The 13,008-nt window shown below is 40.8% G+C and overlaps 1 protein-coding gene across 3 annotated transcripts in view; it reads left to right on the forward strand.

Moving 5' to 3' along the window:
* LOC107384019 (ephrin type-B receptor 1-B) overlaps positions 1 to 12,807 on the forward strand; it is a 331,212-nt gene extending 318,405 nt beyond the window's left edge. For all 3 annotated transcript variants that reach the window (XM_054739931.2, XM_054739946.2, XM_054739938.2), the window contains exons 13-16: positions 2,512 to 2,661; positions 8,981 to 9,174; positions 11,632 to 11,787; positions 12,503 to 12,807. In XM_054739931.2, the coding sequence (XP_054595906.1) occupies positions 2,512 to 2,661; positions 8,981 to 9,174; positions 11,632 to 11,787; positions 12,503 to 12,611 (609 nt within the window). In that variant the 3' untranslated portion in view covers positions 12,612 to 12,807. The remainder of the gene's footprint in view (positions 1 to 2,511; positions 2,662 to 8,980; positions 9,175 to 11,631; positions 11,788 to 12,502) is intronic.
* The last annotated feature ends 201 nt before the right edge of the window (positions 12,808 to 13,008 follow it).

The raw sequence follows: 13,008 nt of genomic DNA on the forward strand, positions 1-13,008 counted from the left end.
TGAAGTTATCTGCACATTAGCGAGCCCGTAGCTGAAACTGTGGCAAAGACTTGACAGGTGTTTCATATCCAGGCCATTACACACACTAACAGACACCAGGATGAGCACACGTTACCTGACCGGCGAATGATTGTCCTCCATCTCTCAGGCCGCGCTGTCACACGGACACACCTGTCTCAGAGTGATCCCTCCTAAGCTGACAGTGCCAGCACATCTCCTTCACTCTGCAGACATGCCACAAGCTGCCACTACAGGTCACGACCTGTCAGAGACGGTCACAACCAGGTGGATCCAGTCACGTACTGTAATCTCACTTTGTTGGTATAGCAATGACAGCCCACTCAAATGTTAGCTCAAAGGTTTTCCGGATTGGAATTCTGTGAGCAAACACGACTGGATGTGTCATCCACCAGCCCGTGTGGGAAGAACCTCTTTCTGTTTTAGCGGCGGCACATTCATTTAGTGCTTTTGCAGCCTTAGGAAGGCTCGCTTTTTTATCTAATGTACCAAAAGTATCAAGCAGAAAATTGAACCTCCCCATTTTGCTTGAAAATCAAGTGTTGCATGCACTTTATTTGTTAGGAGAGTTTTGTGGAATAGGTTATTAGGTTTGGATTTTTTTGTTCTCAATCAAGGTCTAAACGTTCTGCAGCTTCAGTGATGTTGACGTCTGACTCATCAACATAGAAACTGATTTAATGTCTGAGGTAACAGGAGTTTGTAAGTTTACCTTTAAAAGCAATATATTGCTTCAATGCAAACAGAAAACAGCTTGTTCTGTTTTCAGGATCCAGCTAAAAGCTCTACTTTGGTCTTTTTTAATTCCCATCATCCTATGATTGCCCCCAACTCCTTTCCCCCTCTGGTATTGATGCTTTACATGCTTTTTTGATTTTTATTACTTTTTTTTGCCTTCTTCCTTGTATTCATGAGCTGTTCAGTGCTGCATGTTATTGAAGCAGGATTCTGGCAGAGCCATCACTGGCCCACAGCAGTAATTACTGAGGGTATACATAGCTGCCTCTGAGTCACATGAATTGGAAATGTTGTTGCTAATGTCTGTCTCGTTGGTGGCACTCTGGGAGCGTCTTGTGAAGCCCTAGTCTCTGCTCAGGCCTTTTCAGCGACGCTCAGCTCATATCCCAACAGGGTCCTGGGGCGTGAGATCAGATGTAAAGACTGAGAAAAGCAGAACACGAGCTATAGCTAAAAGAAAATGGAACAGATTTGCTTGGAGCATAGTTTTTTTTTTTCTGTTACTCTGCATTTATTTCCATGTATTTATCTCTGGTATGTTCATTTTAACAACATTTTTTACAAGCTATCTTCCCTGCAGAAAGATTTGGTCAATCTGTATTTTTTATTCATTTATAGAGGATATATTTGTTCTGTGTCTGTGTAGTTTCCATGCCCTCCAACATAGATAGGCTTTCAGTTTAGATGAAACGATTGAGGTATGAACTAAACGGAGATATGAGAAAAGCACTGAAGTCACACAGGCTTACACAGCCTTTATTCACTTATTGATCTCCTCCTTTCTTCAGTATGATTTCTCTCTGCCACATACTCCACCAAGACCTGTTTTCTTCAGTGCATCCCATCTTTGTGGACACTTGCTGATGTCCACGGTGTGAATTCTCCCATTGTGCCTTGCAGCAGTTCTGATTCAGACTCACTCTGCAGTTTTTCCACGGTCAAAGCCTTTAACAAAGCAACATACCAATAACATGCAATGCATAAAGCTGTAACCTAAATGTGCATTAAAATAAACGAGATTGTCAAACACAAGCAGACAACACGGAAAAACTCCAAACAACCACTTCCTGGTTGTTATTCTTCTTGCTCTGGGTGGTCTATGCAGGTTTCTCTTGGGTTTGTTTCCAACAGCGGCTTATCTCCAAATGCTCAGGTTCAGTTAATTGGCATTATTAAGCTGGTGGCGAGTTCAACTCGGATGTGGAGGGGAGGAGGGATGCGTACGTGCCTGTCTGCCCGTTTGTGTGTTTGTGTGCGGCTGTGCACACACAAAACATCTCAGCGTGTGACTGTGCACGTGTTCCCAGCTGGGTCTGTTTGTGTGTGTGCATGGAATTTGAAACAAGCAGCTGTCAATTTTGGTTCAACAGCGTGCGCGGCATGCCTCGGGCCCAGGTAGCCTAATTACAGGCAGAAACGCTCAATGGAGGAGCAGTAGCTCAGACCTATCTTCCCTTCTACACTCAAGGCTGGAGGGAATGAGGCACTGGTAAATGTGATGATGGTCGATGGCTGTTCGAAAACACCCTTGAGATGGGTACAATGTCTTGTGAAAAATTTGGCTGCAGGTGGATTGATACACTTGGTGGATGAACAAAAACAAGGAAAAAAACAAAACTAAACTAAAAACAGCACACTAGACAAGTTTTATTGTTCAGAATAATTCATGACTTTAATTTCCTATAAAGACGTGAGTCATTTCAGAACTCAGAATTTTCTTTTATTTATCCTTCATGCCCATTTTTTCCCCCTCAGGGTGGAAAGATACCCGTAAGGTGGACGGCACCAGAGGCCATCGCTTACAGAAAGTTTACCTCAGCCAGTGATGTGTGGAGCTACGGCATCGTCATGTGGGAGGTGATGTCATATGGAGAGAGGCCCTACTGGGACATGTCCAACCAGGATGTAAGTACTTGTCAACTATTATGTAAAAGTATGCCACTAATTGGTCCCTTTTCCTATTAAAAAAAAATAATAATAATAATACATCAAGATGCAGATTTTTCTGTTGCACAAAAGAAAGAAATCAATAAAAAGAACACCTTTTTTCAGAGATTCCATTTACATTAAAGAAATAGTATGCTATGCTTTATTTATTTTTTCCAAAGGTTTAAAAAAATGCATTAAAAACAACAGATTTTACATCAAATCAACACAATTTGAAAAAAAAAAAAAGATTATTATGTGCCTTTACCCTTGAAGCCTCCGGTCCACCGGACATGAAAGCAACATGTAACGTAATAGCAGCGGTTTACCCGCCAGCTTTCTCCCAACCCAGGGGGTCCCCCGACACAAAACAGGGGCCAAAGCGTTCTTAGTAGCCGATCCTCCAAAGTCACTAAATCACAGTTAAATTGCAACATTGCATGATTTCAGAAGTCAACACAATGAAGCCAGGAGAAAGATAGCTGCATGTATCCAAAAAGGTCTGTGGTTTATTTTCTGTTGTGTTTACATCAACTACAGGGTTTCATTAGTCTCACCAGTCCCCATGCTTCCTTATGGGAAGCATGGGGACTGGGAACTCTCCTATTAAAATAACCCCACCCCAAAGAATTTTAACCGAGGCAAGCAGTGCTGAGCAACATACGTCACACACTGCAGTTTCTCATAAACATAGTGACTGAAGTGGAGTTCGCTGCGGCTCTTTGCTCTGTTCTAAATGACTTGAATGTCTTTAAAACAACAACAAGTAGAAGCGCTAAAAGCATTTCTTCTAAAGAAAGATGTTTGTGCCGTTGCCAGAAGCCAGTTTTGACTACAGCTGAAAAACTACAGCATCGCGCGCTAGAGTCGGCATTTTTTCTGATTGGTTATTTTTGAGCTGGCTAGTCCCGCCCCTCATGTGCCTCTCTGCCTGTGAGTAACCAGACTAGTTTACTGGGCAGAGGACAAGTCTGGCAAGCCAGGCTAGGGTTTCATAGCAAATGACAGAAGTTCATATGCACAACTTTTATGTTTCCAGATGTGTTTGACTTCCTATCTGGTCCAATCTAAACTACGGAGTTTGACATGTTTTGGAAGCATAACACATTTAAAAATAGACTTAAACTAAATGATAGTGTCCCTTTACTTCTGGGACACGTTCAGAAGTTACACTTTGTTGCTGGTGGAAAGGAACGTGTCCACTGTAAAGGCGACTAATTGCTGCAAAGTACGTTTTGCAGCAATTTCTGTGGAAAGGAGACTTGATATCTTCTGTAAAAAGCCTTTGTAGCATCATGAGTGTCCTGTTTTTGACCTAAAGGTCATGATCTGCTGTGACTGCTCGAGCAGAGACGTAAAGTCTCTGACACAGGCTAATCTACATGAGATAGTGGCCAAGGTCTTTCATGCCCTCTGCACATCTGAACTGCTTCACCTCTGTTACAGCTCAAGACGAAGATGAAGAAATCTCTTAATAAAAACATAATCAAACAACTTTGTTATTGCCGATAATAATGTGAGCCCAATGCTCAATCAATCTGTGAAATGACAATGTTATGATTGACATGATATTATAATCCTGTGATCAGTAGTATTTTACAAGTAATTATAATCCTGGACATTTGCACTAGACACTGATGACACGTAATACTAAAGTCACACGACACATTTCCTTTTGTCTGATCCAATCAGAACCTTCGTTTCTGGTGCGAGGTGTGGTTATCTGTGGTGTTTGTATAAACCCTCTTTTGCATGTCTTATTCTGATTCGCCAGTAAACCAAAATATGACAATTATGAAAACTATTCCACGCCACCTTTTCTTTAGTTCAAGCGTTCTAGAGAAGTCTCGGACAGGCCGTCCGGACTTCCTCTTCAGCCAAAAGAACCTCGACAAGCTGGATAAAATCTGTTGCAAGTTACACCTTACCGCAACGGTTCCTTCAGAATAAAAGCTGAACCTCACGACCCCTTCAGGGTCTCACTGATGCCAATAATAACTGTCGTGACCTGGAAGCATTCCAAGACTAGTTTGGTCGGCGCCGCTGCTTTTCTACCGGCTTCAGTTCCAAGGAGGGTCCAAGAGGCCCTCGACATTCTGGATCTAAACGGAGACTTCCCCTGGGGCACGTAGACCGACAGATGGCGTCTCATGTGTGTTATAAATCTCCAACTAAGGTCTAGAGCGAAACATTCACTCCCACTCAGAACTAAATGCTTCTCCAGATCCGCTGGTTCTGATAGCAACATCCACACATATACACCATCATCTCTCGTCTCACTCCAACTTAGTCCATCAGTACACAGAGTGTTTAAGTTAGTCTTGTTTAAATTGTGTATAAATAAATGTCTTAACTATTATAAACCTGACTTTCTTTCCTCTGAGTTAATACGAAGTGTCAAGTAATCCCTGCAATAAAAGTTCTGATCTTCAGGTTAAAATATTCAAAGATCCATCTGATTGATATTTCATATTTCTATTAAATCTCACATTTTATGGTTCATAAGTAAGATGTTAACTACCCATCCTTTACACCTTTTAGGGGCTCACTCTAATAGAGTCACTCGAAATTAAAACGATGAATAGACAAATGCCTTTTTTTGGATTTTAAGAAAACTACAAACCCAAACAACAGTGTTTTCTAAACTGCAAAGCTGTTTTCTTTCCTTTGTTTTTTTTAGCTTTTGTCAGAACTACAGTACTCAACTTTGAAAAGTTTACCAATGAAGGTTCATGCTTATTTTATAAACACAGAAAGCTCAAACTTTCTGCAGGTTAAAAAAAGTTATGTTCCCTGTAGGAGAGTTTTCAATGAAGTTCATATGTCAGCTTCATTAAGAACAAACATCAAAAGACATTGATAAATGAAATAAATATATATAAATTTTTTCCAGCATGAAAAAAGCCTAAAACTGAATTTTTTTTGTAAAATAAATGTAGCAATGTTTATTCAACGCACACACAAAAGGGAACACCTCAAACAAAAGGAAAGCCTTTATGCCACCGGATTTTATCGGGCTCATCTCGCATTAGCATCGCTGAAGATGTCCTTGACTCTGACTTTGAAAGTAGTCTTATTACAAGCAAAGCCTCACACTATCCCTTTCCTTCCTGGCCAGCTTTTGAGAGCGATGGATGATTGCTGAGAGCTCTGCTTTGTTCCTCATGTCCGCTTGGATAAGGTCCATCCTCACAGGCATCACCACAAACACGCACGGCCATTGGATTTAGTCCCACACTCTGAGGTCTTTCTCCCTGGGCTTCTCTTTATGAGATAACTAGCCAACCATCATGCCTTTGTGGACCTCACTCCACCAGGACTGTCCAACCAAGCAGATGTTGCCTCAGTGGGCCAGCAGCAAACACTGCCTGTTGGGATTGGCACTATTCAGCATGTCTGCCATCTCCTCGGTGCACACATACTCGTGCAATTATAACACACACACACACACACACACACACACACACACACATGTCTTTTTCATTCTTGCATCTTCTTACACACCCACACAAAAGTTAAAGCCACTGTTTTCCTTTTTCCTTTTAAATCCCTCCTGCTCAATATAGCAGCAAAGCCTTTGCCTATAACACTCCCTCCGTCTTCCTGTCCCTTCTCTATGCATGCCATTTGTGGGGAAATTGCTGAACCACATGCCATTCCAGACTGGATTTGACAGCAAACAGAAACGTACATATCTTTTAGGCATAATACCTTTCAAACAGGATTTTTCATTCGAAACTAGGGATGTTCCAATCACGTTTTTTTGCTCCCGATCCAATTCCAAGTCATTAGATTTGAGTATTTGCCCTTACAGAGTCCCAATCCAGTAACTTTCAGGAAAGCATTAAAAATGAAAGAAAAAAAATCCAAGTTGTCCTTTAAAGAGCAAGTCACCCCCTGCCAGATTCTTACTCAGCTCCCACTTCCTGTTTGAAAAATGCAAGAAATGTTGTTGTCTACCAGACCGAGAGGGCGGAGCCACTAACAAATACACACACTCACGGCATTGTGACATCATAATGTGCCATCTAACATCATAGTGTACCTCTTAGCCAATAGCGATGGCAGATTTAAATTCAAATGCAGTGCTGAGTTTTAGCCTGACGACGGTGCATCGCTGACAGTTTTAGGCAGATTATTTACATTTTAACTAAGATTAACTTAAGTGCCAAATTATTGGCTGAACGTGTCTACAGAGCAATTACACGCTCATTTATATAGTTTATCAACAAAAAAAAGTTGATTTGAGGGTGACTTGCTCTTTAAGTTTGATTTTTGTTTGTTTAGGAAGTGCATTGATTAAAATGCGTGTAAAAATGATGAACATATTTAAAAGTAGCAGCGTTGCTCATATTTCAAGTTGTTTACTCCTTCAATATGCAGCTATATTGAGTTGCTGTGATGGGGCAGGCATGTGGCGCCTCGGCAGGCGGGCTGCCTGCATAACACCTATAGCTACCGCACAACTCGGGTGCTGCAGCAGTCTTAGGAAAACTCAACATTTTGCAGTCTGTTGGCAATTTCTCTTTTAAGTTTATCGGTGTATCTTTCTCTGCCGGCTGACTGTGTTCTTTGAGTTTACTGTGAACTGGGAATGTTAGTCTGTTAGCAAGCTGGGAATTAAGGGAGACAGGTGAATTGATTTGTTCACGGCTGAAGGGAAAAGCTAAAAGTGAAATAGGCTGTTCTGAAGGCAGAAAATCATGCAACTGTGTCCTTTCCAGCATGCTGAATGACCAGTGTGCACACACTACAAGTGGCCGTAGCTCTGCCTTCGATGTTCAGTTTAAAATACCACCAAGCTGAAGACAGTTTAGCTCTCCCGAAGCGACACATTAGTTCTGCATTAGCCTGCTTGCTAACAGCTGCACCTTGGTGACTTCACTGTGTTGTTTTCATACAAGAAACAAAGAAAACTGAAATAGAGGAACTTTTTGAAATGAAAACTGAGCCATTGTTATTCCAATAGAAATTTTCTATTTCAGGATAAATTTAAAAACTCGTGTTTTTAGTTTTAAAAGGTTAAATATATTTTTCACTCGATTCCAATCCTTTTAAAATCACGTGATCTTGCCGGATTTCTGAGCAGGAGATCAGATCGAAGCATCCCTATTTGTAACTAAAGATTTTGGAGCAAATATTACATTTCCACAGACAATGAGAGCCAACTTGCTCTCCAGATGGCATATTGATGACAAAAACAAAGCTGTTTTTATTGCTTAGTCTTTAAAGACAGTTTTATTATACACCACACTACATTTGTAAAGTAAGCAGTGAGTCCAAATGCATTCACTCCACCTCAGTGGAAGTCTTAAGTGCCTCAAGTTACAATCTAGTTTACTAAACACTTGACTCTAACTGACTTTTCTCCAACTCTCACTCACACAGTTGCAGGTTAGCCTGCAAAGCTTCTAAGAGGCACATGTCAAGTGGATGTGCTCAACAGCTTTAATTATTTGAAATCTGCCCATTCCCCCAGTGGCTCCCTACAGCAGCCTGCACTTGGCTTCCACTCCGTTTCCAGAATCTGTCCTCCAGGACTGACATGGCTGGCTCGTGTCAGGAGGACGGGCACATCAGACTGAAAGCAAACTGTCACTTAGATGTACAAACAGTATATGGGAGTGACAGAGGGGTGCTGACAGGGCCGGGATGAGTGCGTCAGTGTTAGTTGGTATTCCTAATTTGTTCAGTAACAGAAAAGTAAAATAATCGTGTTTTTAATGAAGGGTTTTTGTTGGCCAGAGAGAGTTTACCCATTCACACGTTGGGTTTTATTGACATATGATGCAAGCATGCACCACAATGTACTATAGATATTTACTTGGTTTACTTTTCAGAAAGTTGGATTTCTTTGTTTGTTTTTAGTGACAAAGTTTGGTACTCCATTGGAAGAAAGACAAAATAATAGAATATAATTAGAAGGATTCAGTTGATTTCATTTTGTTTTTCACATTTTTGTGATCGACATTCCCTAAATCAACTCAAGAGGTGGTCCAAATCAGTGTTTGTGTGTGGTTGTTTGTGTTCTCACACACTTGATGCTAATTTGCTGAAGAAACTTTTAAAATAAGGACGCACACAGTCAGTTTGGGTTGTGCAATTTGTTTCTGTAATAAATGATGAGGACTGACATTAAAGAGGAACATTGAGTTAAAAAAAGCTAAATGTATTTTTGTAAAAAACGTTTTACCTTTGTTCTCCATGTGTTTAAATGGAGTGAAAAAAGAACAATGATAAAAAAAATCCTGATCTTGAAGCAACGCATCATTGAAGCTTTTCTTATTTTTTTCCATAGGTGATCAATGCAATTGAACAGGACTACCGTTTACCACCGCCCATGGACTGTCCCAGTGCCTTGCACCAGTTGATGCTGGACTGTTGGCAGAAAGACCGCAATGTACGACCTCGCTTTGCAGACATCGTCAGTACTCTTGACAAAATGATCCGTAACCCCACCAGCCTCAAAGCTGTAGCCAACATTCCTGCAGTGTGAGTAAAATGTTTCACAGGTTCATGCTTACCTTTGGTATTAAGTACACTCAGATATGCTTTTGATCTGGTTGTGTACACAGCATTAGTACACAAACTATCACAGCTCTTATGCTTATTTTTTTTTATCTTCTCATATACTATTAATGAATTTATTACTGCTGATTTCATCAAACCGGAACTTTTTTCTCTCTCGCTTTAATCCAGTCTTCATACTGGCTTTGATAAGATTCAGTTTACCTCATAACCCTGAAATGATAAAGTAAAAACATGCAAGAAAAGAAATTGAAGCACATCTTCTGCATTTACCATGATGAAGCTAGCTCATTGACAGATGGACATTTTACAGTGGAGCATGTTTGTCCTCAAGGTTATGATGGAAATGTTCAAAAAAGGGGGTGCCCAACTCCAGTCCTCGAGGACCTGCATCTTTTACTTGTTTCCCTGTTCCAACCGATGGTTCCAACACAGCTGATTCACCAGTGCAGCAGCTCATCGAGCTCTCCAGAAGCCGGTAATCACCTGCTGATTAAAATCAGGTGTGCTGAAACAGGAAAAAAAACACTGAAACATGTGGGACAGTGGCCCTTGAGAACCAGAGTTTGACATCTGTGGTACAGTTCTCAAGTGTGGACCTTAGACACGCCGCCTTTGCACCCTTGATATGCACTTTGCTGGAGTCTGCGTCGACTAAACATAGGCATAAGTTTCACTTTTGTAAAGAGAATCAGCTGAGATGGCAAACTGAGCTAGAGCTCAGATCACCGGACAGTTCTCGAGGACTGTGAGGCACAGGCACCTGTAAGAGCGGCTTCTCAAAAAAATGTAAGGAGTGCCAGTTCAATCGCAAAAAAAGCAGTTATGCCCAAGCTTAAAGAAAATCTGTGATAACGCGGAGACCGCCCCCACACCCCCTTTGTATCACCATCGTGTAATCTTTGGTGAAAATCACATGATCGCGCCACATTACCGCCACAGTCTGACCACTTATGAACGACCAAAGGCTCCCTGATGGCACCTCAGCTTTACAGCAAATTGACGACATTGTTTTATGAAAGAGGCTAAAGGGGATGATTCAAATCAGAAATAATAATTTAAATCATCTTTTTTCAGTGAACCACACTTTTAATGCTTTAAGACCGGTGGGAGCGCCGGCGCTCCCATTTGCATATCTGTGTTCAAATGCTTGGAGAACTGAAACTATATAAGATAGAACAAACACTTTTTTGCATATTAAACCGGAGGAGTTACACTTAAATCTCACACACTGAACATGTCCAAGAGCGCTGCATATTTCCGCTAATGAGTTTGCAAAAAAACAACCGAAATGCGCAAATAAAAAAAGCGTTTTCACTCAGACACAGACGCTGTGTCGTTCAGATCTGCAGCTCACAGGGCTTCTGCTAGAATAAACGTCATCAGTGTCAACGTGAACGGTCACATGATTCCCTCACTCACCCAATCACCTGCTTTTATGTCATTTTCCCACAAATTGTAGTTCATTGTGGTCCCAGTTTTTCAGCTTTTCCTTGTGCTTTTTCGTAATAATACGTTTAGACAAACACATCCTACACACATCACACACCCACTACAAACTCCCGACACACACACACACACACACACACACACACACACACACACACCACTACGATCGTTTTGATGAATCACGGACCCACCAAACGGTACATCTTCCCTCCTTGAAGCAGTTGACGCCATTACAGCGCCGGAGGATGTTTACGTTTTACTTTCAGTTTCCTCGCGTATATGTCCATGCAATATTCTTTATTATTGTTATTACTATTAGTGAGAGAAAAGGAAAACTATATACTACTGAAAAATTAGCTACAAATATTCAACATTATTATGTGAGACTCCTGCAGATTATTATTATTTATGTTTTTGTTTTTGTTTCAGTTTATATAAATGAGTGTGTCTCAGAAACTATTTTATGGAGGTACTTCAAATAAATTTGTGGTTGAAAGGATTGTGTGAAACTTTTTTCCATTGACAATTTGGAGGGATAAAGCTGTGGCATTTCTGTATAATGAAACATATGTTTAAAAACAAAAAAACGATTTTCAATTTCCATATAGATAATAGCATTTTTTTAGTAAATTATTTTGTTGCTATTATTATTTTACATTTACATAATTAAAATTAGAATGTAAGGGTTGTATTGACACATAGAAAGTTGAAATACTCCAAAAAATGGCACCACAGCATGTAAAAATGTAAATATAAGTTCTGGCAAACTTGTTCTATGGCAGGTCTTAAAGGCTTAAAGGACTTTTTTTTTTAATTAACATTTTTTTGCAAACACACCTTTGATCTTCTTGCTTTGCATCTCCTCATGTTCACTCACGTTAACGCTAACCCTGTAGGTATTGCAGTGCTGTTAAAATCACATTCACTAAATATAACATGAGACCATCCCCCTTCCCCCCTTCTGCGCTCCAGGCCTTCCCAGCCGCTGTTGGACAGATCCATACCTGACTTTAACACATTCAGTTCTGTGGAGGACTGGCTTGGTGCCATCAAGATGAGCCAGTACCGAGACAACTTTCTCAACTCAGGCTTCACCTCCTTGCAGCTGGTGACTCAGATGACCTCAGAGTGAGTTCACTTGTTTTTGTGCAAATGAAGTATTCCCAACCCGTTCGGCTGCTGATGGGCACACTTGTGTAAAGTGACTTCATGTCAAGTGTGTGTATTTTTAGCTTCACCGCACCCAGTGACTCACATCACTGCATCTGTGATTGCATTACAGCAAAGACTGTTGATTTACAAAATACTATTTATTGCAATAAAAATATTGCACATCTGCTATGTTAAGACAACTTAAATAAACATTTTGAGGGGTGCATTTTAAAAAGTCTGTTTACTCACTATTGCTGGATTGTTTAGAAGGCTGAGTTATCATAGACACAGCATTTGCACTCCATTCATTTAAATTTATGCTAAAATGTAAATTTGTTCCAACATGTTTTGTCATAAAAAATGTATTCTTGAGGCTTTGGTAGACTTTATGCAGCCTCTTTGAAAATCACAAAAAACATGGTTTCCCAAGTATTCGTTCAAGTCGTGGAATTAATTTAGAGAATGTATGTTTTCTGTCCGTTGCTGCAAGCTCTCTGTCCTGAAATTGTGCTTCTATGTACACTGATGTAAATGCATGAGAAAATGATAGGCCCCTTTTCTGCCTGGTATAATCGCTTCTACTTCAAATTATCCATTGCACCTTCAATATGATGGAAATCCTTTCATCTATGTCTTCAAAACAGGTTCTCACTTTTCAATTTCTTTCTCTCTGCCTTTTTTCCCCCTCCAGGGACTTGCTTAGAATAGGAGTGACCCTAGCAGGCCACCAGAAGAAAATCCTTAGTAATATCCAGTCTATGAGGGTGCAGATGAGCCAGTCACCTACAACTTTGGCATGACTACAGGGGGCGCTGTGCCACGGAAAGGGCAGCATTCACAGGACTAACAGCAGCAGTCCTCGAATGACCCCCGATCCATCGGAACGCGCCAGAGTCGAGACTATCGTCCTAATCTGATCCACTAGCATGGCAACAGGAGACCAGGGTCTACATTTCCCACATGGAGAATGGCTTTCACACTTCCTGCTATCCAACCGAGGCATTCAGGGTCATGACCTGGTACCGTTTCCTCGTACATCACCAAAAGGAAGATGAACGTAAAGTGTTGTGGTTTCGAACTGCATTTGGTGTCATCATAAACCAAAATGACTCCCAACAATCAGACACAGGGAAGAACTTGCAAATTCGATCTTTGTGGTATAATGAGTGTTCTTCTATATCACCTGGACTTAAAAAA

The sequence above is a fragment of the Nothobranchius furzeri genome, chromosome 11 (assembly GCF_043380555.1).
Source record: "Nothobranchius furzeri strain GRZ-AD chromosome 11, NfurGRZ-RIMD1, whole genome shotgun sequence".
In the NCBI taxonomy this organism is placed as follows: domain Eukaryota; kingdom Metazoa; phylum Chordata; class Actinopteri; order Cyprinodontiformes; family Nothobranchiidae; genus Nothobranchius; species Nothobranchius furzeri.